At 56.1% G+C, this 13727-nt stretch overlaps 1 protein-coding gene across 1 annotated transcript in view; it reads right to left on the reverse strand.

Moving 5' to 3' along the window:
• The window catches only part of TNPO3 (transportin 3), a 36969-nt gene that overhangs the window by 492 nt on the left and 22750 nt on the right, over positions 1-13727 (reverse strand). Inside the window, exons 7-22 of the mRNA XM_065626791.1 lie at positions 11852-11990; positions 9797-9943; positions 8899-9006; positions 8519-8610; positions 7610-7749; positions 7341-7532; positions 5641-5732; positions 4805-4881; positions 4486-4546; positions 4051-4191; positions 3856-3972; positions 2974-3068; positions 2710-2866; positions 2171-2338; positions 1357-1469; positions 519-608 (exon numbers count right to left, since the gene is read on the reverse strand). Of these exons, the coding sequence (XP_065482863.1) occupies positions 548-608; positions 1357-1469; positions 2171-2338; positions 2710-2866; positions 2974-3068; positions 3856-3972; positions 4051-4191; positions 4486-4546; positions 4805-4881; positions 5641-5732; positions 7341-7532; positions 7610-7749; positions 8519-8610; positions 8899-9006; positions 9797-9943; positions 11852-11990 (1900 nt within the window). The 3' untranslated portion in view covers positions 519-547. The remainder of the gene's footprint in view (positions 1-518; positions 609-1356; positions 1470-2170; positions 2339-2709; positions 2867-2973; positions 3069-3855; positions 3973-4050; positions 4192-4485; positions 4547-4804; positions 4882-5640; positions 5733-7340; positions 7533-7609; positions 7750-8518; positions 8611-8898; positions 9007-9796; positions 9944-11851; positions 11991-13727) is intronic.

Below are 13727 nucleotides of genomic sequence, written 5' to 3' on the forward strand. Positions count from 1 at the left end.
GTCCCCGTAGGGTGAGGGTCACCGTGGGGCAGGGTGACGGTGCCATGGGGTGAGGGTCCCTGTGACGTGACAGTCCCATGGGGCAGAGGATGGTCCCCGTGGGGTGACGGTCCCCATGGGGCAGGGTGACAGTCCCCATGGGGCAGGGGATGGTCCCTGTGGGGTGAGGGTCACTGTGGGGCGGGGTGAGGGTCCCGTGGGGTGATGGTCACGATGGGGCAAGGTGACAGTCCCATTGGGTGAAGGTCCCCGCGATGTGACAATCCCATGGGGCAGGGTGAGGGTCACTGTGGGGTGACAGTCCCTATGGGGTGACAGTCCCATGGGGCAGGGGGTGGTTCCCGTGGAGTGACGGTCCCCATGGGGCGGGGTGACAGTCCCATGGGATGAGGGTCCCCGTAGCACGACTGTCCCATGCAGTGGAGGATGATCCCCGTGGGGTGGGGGTCCCATGGGGTGACGGTCACCACAGGGCAGGATGAGGGTCCCACGGGTGGGGGTCCCGCGGGGGCTCTCACCTGGGGGCGGGCGCCGTGTGGGGCAGGAGCTATCGGAACAGGCGGGTGAAATCCCTCAGCGCCCAACACACTTGTTTACATTCCTCAGCGCTGCAAAGACACGAGTGACATCAGCGGGGGTGACATTCGGGGGTGACATTCAGGGGTGACATTCGGGGGGCAGGGAAGGTGTCCTGCATCCAGACAGCCCCGTGGTGGGGACGGGGCCACGGCCACTCAGCCCTGAGGTGCTGGGGACACGTAGGGACATTGTCGGGGCTGGGCAGCCGTGACTGTCCCCAGAGGGGACCTGCGTGTCACCAGGGTGGTGGCCGGACACACGGAGCCCCTCCCGGGGAAAAGCCCAAGGGGGGATTTGGGCTCTGGGATTTTTCTGGGGCTGAGACGAAGCCGGGCGGGGGGTGTGGGAGCGACTGGGGGCTGAGCAGACGGTGTCCCCAAACTGGGGACCCGGTGGTGGCAGGCCAGGCAGAGGGGACATCCCGGGGGTGGCCGCAGGGGCTGATCTGGTGTTGGTGGCGGCCGGTGACTCGGGGACAGTCTGCAGGGCTCAGGCAGGAGCAGAAAAACCCGCTCGGGGTTGGAAACGGTGACACCCTCATCCCACAGCCAGACTGTCCCCAGCTGGTTTGTACTGGGAACGGCCCGAAGAGCCGCCGGAGCGGCGTCACGGGCGGGGGGTGACACGGTGACATCCTGCCAGCCCCCTCGGCTCCTGTGGACACGCTTTGGGGGACAATTCACGGCGGGTGACAGGTGGGACAGAGCTTTGGAGGGCAGGAGGTGCCGAGGTGACACCCTGGGGACGTCCCCCGCGCCGTGACGCGGTGACGCTCACCTTGTCACCTGCTTGTGGAAGTCCGTCAGCTGTTTGTGCGTGACCTGGATGGCTCCTCCCGTCGTCTCCTTCGGCAAACCCTTCAGTGAGTTCTCCAGCCAGCGGCAGAACGTCTGCCGGACAGAAAGGGACAAAATGCAGGAGGCGACACCCAGAGTGGCCCGCGGTTTGGGGCAGGGCTCGGGGTTCGGGGCAGGGTTTGGGGCTCGGGGCAGGGCTCGGGGTTCAGGACAGGGTTTGGGGCTCGGGGCAGGGCTCGGGGTTCGGGGTGCGCGGCAGGGCTCGGGGTTTGGGGCAGGGTTTGGGGTTCGGGGCAGGGCTCGGGGTTCGGGGTGCGCGGCAGGGCTCGGGGTTTGGGGCAGGGTTTGGGGCAGGGCTCGGCGTTTGGGGCAGGGTTTGGGGTTCGGGGCAGGGCTCGGGGTAGGGTTCGGGGCAGGGTTTGGAGTTCGGGGCAGGGTTCGGGGTTCGGGGCAGGGTTTGGGGTTTGGAGTTCAGGGCAGGGTTCGGGGTTCGGTACAGGGTTTGGGGTTCGGGGCAGGGTTCGGGGCAGGGTTCGGGGTTTGGGGCTGAGTTTGGGGTTCAGGGTTGGGTTTGGGGTTCGGGGCAGGGCTCGGGGTTCAGGGCAGGGTTCAGGGTTCAGGGTTTGGGGCGGAGTTTGGGGTTCAGGGCAGGGCTCAGGGTTCGGGGCAGGGTTTGGGATTCAGGGTTTGGGGTTCGGGGAAGGGTTCGGGGTAGGGTTCAGGGCAGGGTTCGGGGTTCAGGGCAGGGTTTGGGGTTTGGGGTTCGGGGTTCAGGGCTCAGGGTCCGGTCTCACCGGCCGGTCGATCTGCATGATCTCCCAGAGCACCTCGGCCACGTCGGGCAGCGTGTAGGGCGGGAGGCAGAAGCAGCACGTGTGCAGCAGCTGGTTGACGAGCTGCTGGCCCAGCTGGTTCATCACCTGGTTGATGAGCTCCTTCCGCACCTCGAAGTCTTCCTCGTGCTGCGGGAGGAAGGAGGAAGGAAGGAAAGAGAAGGGAAGGGAATGGGGAAGGGAGGAAGGAAGGAGAAAAAAAGAAGAAGGAAGGAAGAAGGAAGGAAGAAAGGAAGGAAGAGAGGAAGGAAGAGAGGAAGGAAGAGGAAGAAAGAAGGAAGGAAGAAAGAGGAAGAAAGAGGAAGAAAGAAGGAAGGAAAGGGAAGGGAAGGGAGAAAGAGAGAAAGAAAGAGAGAAAGGGGTGAGCAGCGTCTGGGGACAGGGACACGCTGCTCCTGGCTCTGGGAGCGTCCCCACCGCGGTGGCCTGGCTCGGGCAGCAGGACAGCGGTGACAGACAGCGGTGACAAACGAGGGTGGCGCCCCCCGGGGGTGACTCACGTCGTTGGCCACCCCGGTGTGGATGAGGTCGCGCAGGAACTTCATGACGCTGCAGTTGGCGTCGCGGTGATCCAGGGTGGTGGCGGCGATGGCCCATTGCAGGATGGGGATCATCACCTGGCTGCGGAGCAGCGTCACGGGGCTGCGCTGGATGAACCTGAGGACAGACGGACGGACGTGAGGGGGACACTGGAGAGGCAGGATCCTGCCCATGGGGACCCCTCCACAAGGAGAGGCGGGTTGTGGCGCTCCCGACACGGGTACCTGGCTGCCAGGCGGAACAGATCGTCCACGGTGTCCGGGTGGTTCTGGAGGCCGTTGGGCTGCTCGAGGAGCTGGAAGGTGGGGATGCACAGAGCCTGCCAGAGGGGCGGGGATTCGTTAGCAATTAGCCATGATTACAATGAGACCGAGTGCCGGGTCCTGCACTTGGGTCACAGCAACCCTGTGAGCGCTGCAGGTTCCGGGAGGAGCGGCTGGAAAAGGCCCTGGGGGTGTTGGTGCCAGCGGCTGAACATGAGCCAGCGTGTGCCCAGCTGGCCAAGAGGCCACCAGCATCCTGGCTGGTACCAGCACTGGTGTGGCCAGCAGGCCCAGGGCAGTGACCGGCCTGTGCTGGGAATGGGGAGGCCAAACCTCCAATCCTGGGGGCAGTTTGGGGCCCCTCACGCCAAGAAAGGCCTTGAGGTGCTGGAGCGAGTTGAGAGAAGGGAACGGAGCTGGGGAAGGGGCTGGAGCACAAGTGTGATGGGAGCGGCTGAGGGAGCTGGGGGTTCAGCTGGAGAACAGGAGCTGAGGGGAGACCTTCTGATCTCTGACCTGCCTGAAAGGAGCTTGGAGCCAGGGGGGTCGGGCTCTGCTCCCCAGGAACAAGCGCCAGGAGCAGAGGAAACGGCCTCAAGTTGCGCCAGGGGAGGTTGAGGTTGGATCTGGGGACCAATTTCTTCCCCCAAGGGCTGTGGGGCATTGGAACAGGCTGCCCAGGGCAGTGCTGGAGTCACCGTCCCTGGAGGGGCTGGACATGGAGATGAGGTTCTCAGGGACACGGTTGGGTTAAGGGTTGGACTCGATGACTTTAAAGCGCTTTCCCGGCTTACTTGATGATTTAGATAACGGGAACCGAACCTGCCGGCTCCCAGCACCCACCTGCAGCATGTCGAGCAGCCCCTGCCTGCATCCCTCCTCCATCCCGTACTCGTCCACCAAAATGCTGCCCAGGTAGAGGAAACAGGAGTGCTGGTGCGCCCGGTACACGTTCACCATCTGCGGGGACACAGCGTCACCCACCCGCTGCCGCCCCACGTCCCAGCCCCCTAGGAAGGCGCCGAGAACGGCCCGTACCTGGGTGACGAGCGGCTGCAGGAGCGCGGCCGAGCCTTTCCCCACGCAGCGCACGGCGAAGCGCAGGCACCGGCAGCACCGCTCCACGATGCGGTTATCGGCACTGTGTTTGTTCAGGGTCTCCGACAGCACCGGCCAGATCTAAGGGGCGGTAAAAGAAAACCACCTAAATCCCTGCGGCAGAGCCCGCTTAGGCCCCGAAAAACACAATAGCCTGTGCTAGAGGACGCGTAAATTAGACTTATATAGGAATAAAGAGCTTGGAGTGGATAAAAAGCCCCGTGGCTGCGCTGCAAACATCACACGGGCAGGGAAATTAAAGCACTCGGGGCATTTGCGGAGCCACGTTCTCCATCCAGGGGTTGAAAAGCTGAATTCCTTCCCCATCAGCCACCCCTTCCTCACATCACAGAATCATAGAAACCCGGCACTCACCTCCTGAATGACTTTTTGGCACGGGTGGATCTGTCCGTTTTCTACAATGGGGTTGGTGTGTCTGTGAAAAAGCAGCGAAAGGTTATTTTATTTAGTTTTCTAAGCAGTTAAGATTTTGTGTTTAAATGGGTTGGAGCCTCAAACGCCCGCAGGAAAAGGACCAGTAACTGGAGAGCCTCGAACTTGGTGAAGCAGCAAAATTTCTGGGGTCGGGGGGAAACGGGCCGTGATTAATTTAGTTTTAAACCTCTGGGTGAGCAGTTTTGACTCCGGAGCTCACACCCCCCAGCCCGGGCTGCCCCAGCTCCTCTTTATTCACCTAAATATGACGGCGAGTCGATCCAGGGGCACGGTGGGGTCTGAGGAAAGGCCGTTGCTTGGCTCCTGAGAAAGCAGCTGCAAAAAAAGGGAAAACGATGGGATTTTAGGACTTTTCCCAGGGAAGACTGAATAAACGCTGTCTGGGTAGCAGCAGCAATTTCACATCCCCCTTTTGGGCCAGGAAACGGCCCCAAGTTGCGCCAGGGGAGGTTGAGGTTGGATCTTGGGAGCAATTTCTTCCCCAAAGGGCTGTGGGGCATTGGAACAGGCTGCCCAGGGCAGTGCTGGAGTCACCATCCCTGGAGGGGCTGGACATGGAGATGAGGTTCTCAGGACACGGGGCAGTGCCAGGGCTGGGGAACGGTTGGACTCCATGATCTCAAAGGGCTTTTCCAGCCAAAACGATTCTGATTCTACGATCTGGTCCAACTGCCTGAGCAGTTCAGGTCACTAGGGCCACCAGATCAGGTCACTAGGGCAACCACATTTTCGGGGACAGCCAGAACACGGCCTTCTGGGGCCACGTGCCCCACAGGGAAGCCGAGGTCCCACATTCTCCACCCAGAGACGTGGGGTGAAAGCTGCCTGTTGCATTTAAGGGGTGGTGCAGGACGGATCTTTGCTCCATAAACTGGTTTTTAGGGATGGTTTTCATCCCATTTCACCCACCGCATGTTCTAGGAGCTGGGTATTTCCCACCCAGGAGAGATGTAGGGACAAGGATCGTCTCAGCCTCCGGCTTTGAGGACGCACAAAGACGGAGCCGCGGCCGCTTGACGGGCTCCGCTCCGCCCCATTTAAACCAGTGACAAGGAGCCGATTAATGGGACGTACCTTCTTGAGCGCCATCACCTGCACGGTGCAGAGCTCGCTGAGACATTCCGCGATCTTCTCCAAGGGCAGGCGGGCCAGGACCAAGGCCGTTCCTGAAAGGCAAGAGCAGACACGTTCAGGAGCAGGAACGCGGCCAGGACGTCCCCAAACGAGCCCTGCCCGCGGCGGGGAAAAGGCTGCGGTCGCTTCCCAGGCGCTTCTCCGCGCCTTAAACTCGAGTTTTGGCTTAAACCAGACACCAAAACATGCGCCGCGGGATGGGAAGGAGGAAGGGACATCACGAGGACAGGGGGACACCCTGGGTGTCCCCACAGCATCCTCACCCTGCTGGCATCACGAGGGCCGAAGAAGCTTTTTCTCGACCCACAGCAAAGGTGTTTCAGGGCTCCCGCAAAAATAAAAATAGGAAAACAAGCGCGTGAGCCGCTCCCCGCCGCCACATCACAGGGAGGAAAAAATTTGCCCCGCTCATGTATTTGTTGTGCTGTTTTAAAGGAGCAGCTCAGGATTGTGGCCGGTGCTGCTCGCGCCGATATGGGAGCGCAAACAAGTGGAAAAAATGGGAGTTTGTGTCTTTAGTTGCACACCCCGACTGTACGACCGCAATAAGGCTTCAGCTCCAGAGCTGCCCCGTTTTTAAAGGTTTCAGAAGCGCTCGGATCCGTCGGGAATCGTGTTCTGTGTGTTCCCAAAACCGGCTGTGGGTGAAGAGCCACGTGGTGCCCAACGGCCCCGTGAGAAGCGAACGCTCCGAGTGCCGGCCGGAGCTGAAAAACTACATTCTTGTGCCCAAAGCGTCTCTAAAAATGAAAATATTTGCAATTTTCCACCCTGTGTGTACAGCAGCTGACTCCCACGTGCTCAGATAGAGCAGTAACCTGTAGCTAACTTGGCTGTGAGCATTTACAATGTTTTCTTCCTGAATTTTAAGTTCAGAGCAGGGCTGGAGACAACTTATAAAACCAGGAAGGATTTATTTCTATCTCCCGCCCCACACGAGCTCTTGAGAAGACTCGAAATGTGGAAGTATGAAGCGTCTCAGGGCAAACCGAGAGCCCTTGTCTATGAAAAAACATGTGAAAATGGGGTTGGAGCATCCATGGGGATGATTTCCCTCCCAAATATAGAAACATAGAATTGTTTTGGTTGGAGAAGACCCTCAAGGTCACCAATTCCAACCATAACCCACCCTGGCACTGCCCCATGTCCTGAGAACCTCATGTCCGTCTGTCCAACCCCTCCAGGATGGTGACTCCAGCACTGCCCTGGGCAGCCTGTTCCAATGCCCCACAGCCCTTTGGGGAAGAAATTGTTCCCCAGATCCAACCTCAACCTCCCCTGGCGCAACTTGAGGCCGTTTCCTCTGCTCCTGGCGCTTGCTCCTGGGGAGCAGAGCCCGACCCCCCCTGGCTCCAAGCTCCTTTCAGGCAGGTCAGAGATCAGAAGGTCTCCCCTCAGCTCCTGTTCTCCAGCTGAACCCCCAGCTCCCTCAGCCGCTCCCATCGCACTTGTGCTCCAGCCCCTTCCCCAGCTCCGTTCCCTTCTCTCAACTCGCTTCAGCACCTCAAGGCCTTTCTTGGCGTGAGGGGCCCCAAACTGCCCCCCGGATTGGAGGTTTGGCCTCCCCAGTGCCCAGCACAGGACGGTCACTGCCCCGGTCCCGCTGGTCACGCACATCGAGAACTCTTCCACGCACGTACCCTTCAGGAGCCCCACGGCGGCCTCCGGCGAGAGCGTGAAGGAGTCGAGGGAGCGGGCGATCTCCAGCAGCCCCGTGAAGTGCTGCGCCATGTGGTCGCGGCACACGGAGCAGATGTTGTGGATGGCCTTGGCCGCCACCGACGCCAAGCGCCGGTCGCACAGACCTTTCATCAAATAACCCAGCACGGGGTCTGCGGAGGAGAAACGCGGCGTGAAGAGGGGTCTGGGGAGGGGGGACGCGGGGAGGGGGCGACGGGGAGGGACTCACCCAGGAATTGGGGGTTCCTGTCCACCACCTCGCTCATCTCTCCCACCAGCTCGATGCTGGTGTAGCGCACGGCGGTGTGCACCGTTTCGGGGAGGCGAACCACCCCCTCCAGCACCTCTACCAGCGTCGGGTTGTTCTCCCTGAGGGAGGAAAAGGCAGACGGTTTATCCCCAAGCCACGTCGCAAACCGTTTCCGCAAATAATCTGCTTTTTAAAGTTCTCGTTTCGCCCAGAATCCGCCAAACCCTGCGGCTTCGGTGCGCTGGACACCCAAGACATGGGGGGTTGTTGGAGCCACAATCCAGCAGCACAACAGCCTCAAGTTTTACCAAATGAGACAAAATACATTCAGTATATGTAATAATACTTTCAGACAACATATAACCCAGAACCTCGTGGGACATGCTGGTGGGGAGCGGAGTCCCCTGTGCACAGCTCATACTCTTGAAAACGAAGCAGGAATAAAAATTGAAGATAAAAGCCAGCGAGAGCAGCCTTGGCGGAGATAACGGGAGGCAGCGAAGGTGGTGACTCCCCCGGGGTTGTCTAAGAAAAAACGCTTTCAGGAGATAAACTCAGGGGAAATGAAACCTTCATCCTGTTTTACCAGGGCTGAGCTCAAGTTTGTGGCACTGAAGGCAGGCGGAGAGGAGACCCGGGAAGGTCCAAGTGCTTCCCGCAGTCCCAGCTCCGTATTTCTGGCCAGAAAACAGAGACCTCAGTCCCTCGGATTACAGAGCGGCTCTATCAGCAGCGTCCTCTGCGTATTTCTCAAAATAAAGTGTGGGTTTTTTTAAATTTCCGCCCAGGAAAGCGGGTTCCTAGGAGAATCCTGGGAATGTTCTTGGTGTCTCTGCAAAACTCGACCCCACAGCCCTTGGGGAGCGGAGCAGGGTGGTCAACACTCACTGGTCGACGCTCTTGGCGATGGAGGCCATGATGAAGAGCACGGCTTCCGTCACCTCCCAGGGCGGGTTCCCGTCCTTCAGCGTCGCGTAAAGCTGCAAGAAGGAGAAATCGGTCACAAAAGACGCTACGGAACACGCAGCCATCCCGTGAGATCACCGCTTGCTCCTCAACTCCTCCCGCACCCGAAATACCAGAGCGCGGGGCTGCAGAAACCGCCCCCGTTCCGCAGGTCGCCCTGCGATTTTGGGAGCAAATCACCGTTCCGCAGCTTGTACCCCACAACGTGAGGCCTCCCGCTTCTCTCTCGTCATCTGCTTCAAGACGCGGTCGGTTCCTTGTGCAGGAGATGGGCGCAAACGCGACGCTCCCGCAAAACCCACCTGAGCAAAACACTCCACGGACCCCACCAGGAAGATCAGGTCCTTCACCAGGTCCGAGACCCGCATCCGAAACTCCCCAAAGTCGTCGGTCTCCTCCGGGACACCCTCCTGAAAAAGATGAGGGAGAGCAAAAGGGTGAGAGCTTGGGGAAAAACAGGTTCCCACTCACCCACAGCCAGGACAAGAAATTCCATTTGAGAGAAGAAATCCATCGTTTCTACCCTTCTTTCCCCAAATCAAGCTGCTGAAGGGGATTTGAAGGAGAGCCCTGCACAAACTTGATGATCTTGAGCATCTCTTCCAAGCAAAACAATTTTATGATTGAAAATGCCGACGACTTGAACGGACACTGCGTGTTCCTGCTCTGAAATCGAGGGGACGAGGAGCCCAGCCAGAGATGGAAGAATCATAGAATCATTTCGGTTGGAAGAGACGCCCAGGATCATCGAGTCCAACCGTAACCCAACTGTAGCACTAACCCATGTCTCTAAGAACCTTTTAAACCCCTCCAGGGATGAAGGAGGATAAAGCATCTCAGAAATCAAGGAGGAAGACGAGAGCGCTGCGGCCAGCGAGCTTTATTCCAAAAAAACGTCCCCAAGCAGGGGACAAGGCGTCTCTCAAACTGGGAACCAGCTGGGGGCAGGCGGGAGAGGGTCGCCCCTGTTAGAACAAGAACCAACTTAACGAAAAGAGGTTGAATATAGCAATTTTAATTACTCTCCATCCTTTCTCTGCAATTATTGCGACTGCAGAACGACGAACTGTAGAGCCTTATTGCTATGGAGAGGCGTCAGCGTGCGGCAGCGAGGACAGACACATCCCAGCCAGAGAAAACAGAGAGAAAATAGAAAACAGAGAGGAAATAGGGAGGAAATAAAGCAAAAGCAGCCCTTACGTGGTCCGAGTCGAGCTGGCAGTGTCTGGCCAGGGCGTGGAGCAGGCGCTGGATGTAGGCTTTGAAGATGCTGTGGATCATCGCATCGTCCGTCTTGTACAGGTGCTCCCCCAGTCTGTACCAGAAGTTAAATGAAATTTCTACCACCTGTTTCGAAAGAGAAATTCAACGTTTCGTCATCGGTATTTTTCACCTCCGGGGGCACTACGATTTGCTGCTTCGTCGCGCGATGACGGAACGTGCACCGGGGCTCCCCCAGCTTTGCCCACCTCCGCTGCTGCTTCTCGCTTCATAAGCTTAATAATGAAGCTTCTCGCTTAATAAGCCCTCAGGAGCAAAACCCCTTCTCTGCAAAATTAACACGGAGGCGTAAGGACGGTCCCGTCCTTCACAGCGCGGACGTCGCCTCGTTTCACACCGATCGATTCAGCCAGCGATAAGGTTTTATCTCTGCGGCCGCAACCTGTGCACATGCTCACGCATCAGATGTTTAATTCCTTTCCCCGAGGAGCTACAGGGTGTTTTGCCGCTCGCAGGTACGTTGTCCGCACTGCAGAGCCACGGCGGTGGAAGAATTTGCCCATTGTCGCCCCCCTGCCCAGCATTTCACGGTAATTTGAGTTTTTATCATGTTTTCTGGAATCCATACTCAAGAATAAGAGTTTAGGTAAGTGGTGGTGGCAGCTAGCAAAAGGAAAACAACAAATCATAATAACAATAAGAATGTTCTTCTGCATTTAGTAAACTCCTTACACCAATTTTTGAATCTGAAGGAGCTCAGATAGACCAAAGACCATTATGTCACTAAAAGCTATTACAGGTATGTACAGTGGTTAAACTTCAATTTTGACAATACTTGATAATACTTCATCTGAAACAAGATTATTTAAATATATAAGGTACTAAATGATATTCAAAAACTAATATTTTGCAACTCTATCCATCAAGGAACTACCATTTCAAAGTACAGAAAAATATTCCAATTCTCTTTTTGTCTTCTTATGGAGTTTGCAATTATCAGCCATAAAAGGCAGGTAGTAGACACCTGGTGTGACACATAGGGTGACACCAGCACAGTCACAGTCATGTTCATCACTTCAGAGTGATGATGAAGTGAAGATGAAAAAATGAAGATGAAAAAAACCCACGAGCGTAGATTTTTTCAGGAGCGGCTGCAGAGCTCCAAGTGCTCCTAAGCACAGGTCAAGGTCACGCCCAATGGAGATTGAGCTTAACAGCCCTGGAAACGGGACTAAGAAGCACCGAGCCCTGAGCGAGCACCAAAAAAGCACAATTACTCCCCAGTTTCCGCGGCAAACAAGCCCCCAAGGGCTGCATCGCAGCCGCCACCGTTTCTTAGCTCCCTCGCCTGTCATTTGGTTGAGTTTGATGTATTTTCAGGCTCTAAAAGCTTCTGGAAATCCCACCCATCGCTTCGGCGGCTGCGTCTCTCCCAGTGGGACCCCAAAGACGGAGGGAAGGGAGGGAGAGAACCCAGAAAATCCCAGCGGGCGCCTCCCTGCTCCCTGTGTGCGATTTAGGGGGACGAACCCCCCTGAACACAGAGATAAGTCACCCAGGGACCCACTGCTGGGATCTAATTAAGTTTTAGAGGAAGAAATCGGGTGGGGGGTGAATAATAGTGTCTTAAATTTAAAAAAAAAAAAAAAATCGTGTCTTAAATACAGTGTTCTGTATTTAAGGGAGGACGGTCGGGGAGGTTTGATGCTAAACAGCATCTTGGAGGATGAAGTTACCGTGAGCTACACTGCAATCCCCGCAAAGTTTAATTTAAATACGTGGCAATAAAATAATGGAGGATTTCAGAGCTGCAGTCGCAGCCTCACACATCCAGGAGGCCGGGAGAGGGAAAATGAGCCCAATTTCTGCACCGCGAACGCAGGTGGGTCACGTCAAACCCAGCAGCTCACAGGAACCGCGGCCTCCCAGCCACGTGGCAACATAAAATAAAAGGGTTTTTTCACCGATTCTGCTCCGGATGAGCGAGGTTTGGTGATGGGGATGAGGAGAAGAAGGGGGATAAACGTCCCTCACCTCGTACTGCGGGTGACCCGCGCAAATCAGCAGCAGCTCCAGCGTCCGCAGGTCGCCCAGCCCTTGGCCCGGCGTGCAAACGATTTTATCGAGGAAGGTCTCGCAGAGCTCGGTGAAAACACGGCAATAATTGAGCACCCTGGTGAAATAAAAGAAAACCCACAGGTCAGAAAGATTCGGTCCACGCAGGTAACGTGACCTGGAGCATCATCGCAGACCAAGAAATACCGAGTTCTGCTTCAGCTTTCCGTCCGCAGTTGGGAAATTCTGAAACAGGGGAACGGGAGGAGGTGAAAACGCTGCAAGTCTTACGAAATCTTCCTGTAAGCCGCAGCATGTGAGAAAAGTTCTGCAAAAAACGCGGCATCGGGCGACGAGGCAGCTGCGGCAAAACAGCTTGAGGGGAAGGCGCCGTGTTTCAGAAGACAAATAAAACAAAACCTACTTGAAAAATAAACCCGTTGGTTATACAGGGGGTGGCAATGCGTAAAAATACAGCAAAAAAATAAGACAAAAGCAATTTAGTGGCTGCGTTGGACCATGAGCGTTACTCTAAGATTGTAGAAGCAAAAATAAGAGTGAAAAGCGTCAAACCAAATTCCTCACCGATAAAACCACCTTAAAATCAGGGATTTGGGGGAAAAGGTCCAAGATAAACCATTAGTCCTGGGCTTTGGTTTTGCTTTGGGAAATCCTAAAGCCAGATGCAGCTCGAAATGTGCTGCAAACTCATCCTAAAGCCTGTCCTAAAGGCAGAGGCGAGGGCCCCACGTGAGGTTTTTTTATTTTTAGTCTCAAAAAGCCTCAGTGAACGTGTCCCCGGGAGCAGGTCGGACACGGCGAGATGCCGACAGTGGCACAAGGTCCAGGGGAGACTCTTCTCCAACAGAGACCGGAGGGCAGACCCTACAAATCATCTTCAGCTCCTGAAGACAAAATATTTCAGATTTTCCAGTCACAGGCCCAGGAGAAGCCATTGCAGAGTCAATTTATACCACGCAGAGAGAACATCAGAAACCAACTTTCACACGCCTGACAACCGGAGACTAATTCTATTAAATGGAAGGATCAACACGAACAGACGCTACTTGAATTTTTAATTTCGAAAGGACAAACTGTGAGGAGCAACCACTAATTTCGCCCGCGGAAATCGCATTCAACGTGGAATTTCTTGAAGTCAAAGGCGCCTGCGTTACCTGGGCTTCGCGCCCCAAGCTGAAACAAGGGGAAAAGGGGTTGCTTGTTGAGTTTTTGAGCCTAAATCATCTGAAAAACCTCAGCAACAAGCCAAGCGCCTCCGAAGGGCTGTTGGGGAGGAGGACTGAGCTGGATTCTGGAAGGAAAAACGAGCAGAGATCAAGGGAGAATTGCCAGAAGCCAAACGGGTGCCAGGCCCCGGCAAGGCCAGGCACAAACCCAGGATTTTGCAGCTGCAAGGAACAGTTGGTGGAATTTCTGCGCGCCAAAGACATCGGCACGATGGAAGATCTGCGGCGCAGCTAAAACTATGCGAATATGCATCAGTTTTGAATACGGGGGGGAGAGGAGGAGTGAGATGCTTATTGAGACATGAGGATCTGCTCATCTGCAGGGTGTGAGGAGCAGGGACCGGGTAATTTACTGCCCAGGATCAAAAATACGTGGAGGTTGGAGGGAAATGGGCTAAATGCAAGTGGAGTTCACTAAAAATAGGTTGGATCCACCTTATTCTTACCAAGTATGTTTAAAAAGAGGAGAAATGGAGCAGAGCAGGAGATGGCTAGGAGAGCATTGGGTTAATGGTTGGACTCGGTGATCTTTTTTTCCAACCCAAATGGTTCTGTGACGGTGTCACACGGGACTGGTTGAACTGGGTGAAGCCCCATTGAGGGAAGAG

Source organism: Caloenas nicobarica, chromosome 1, assembly GCF_036013445.1.
Source record: "Caloenas nicobarica isolate bCalNic1 chromosome 1, bCalNic1.hap1, whole genome shotgun sequence".
NCBI lineage: Eukaryota > Metazoa > Chordata > Aves > Columbiformes > Columbidae > Caloenas > Caloenas nicobarica.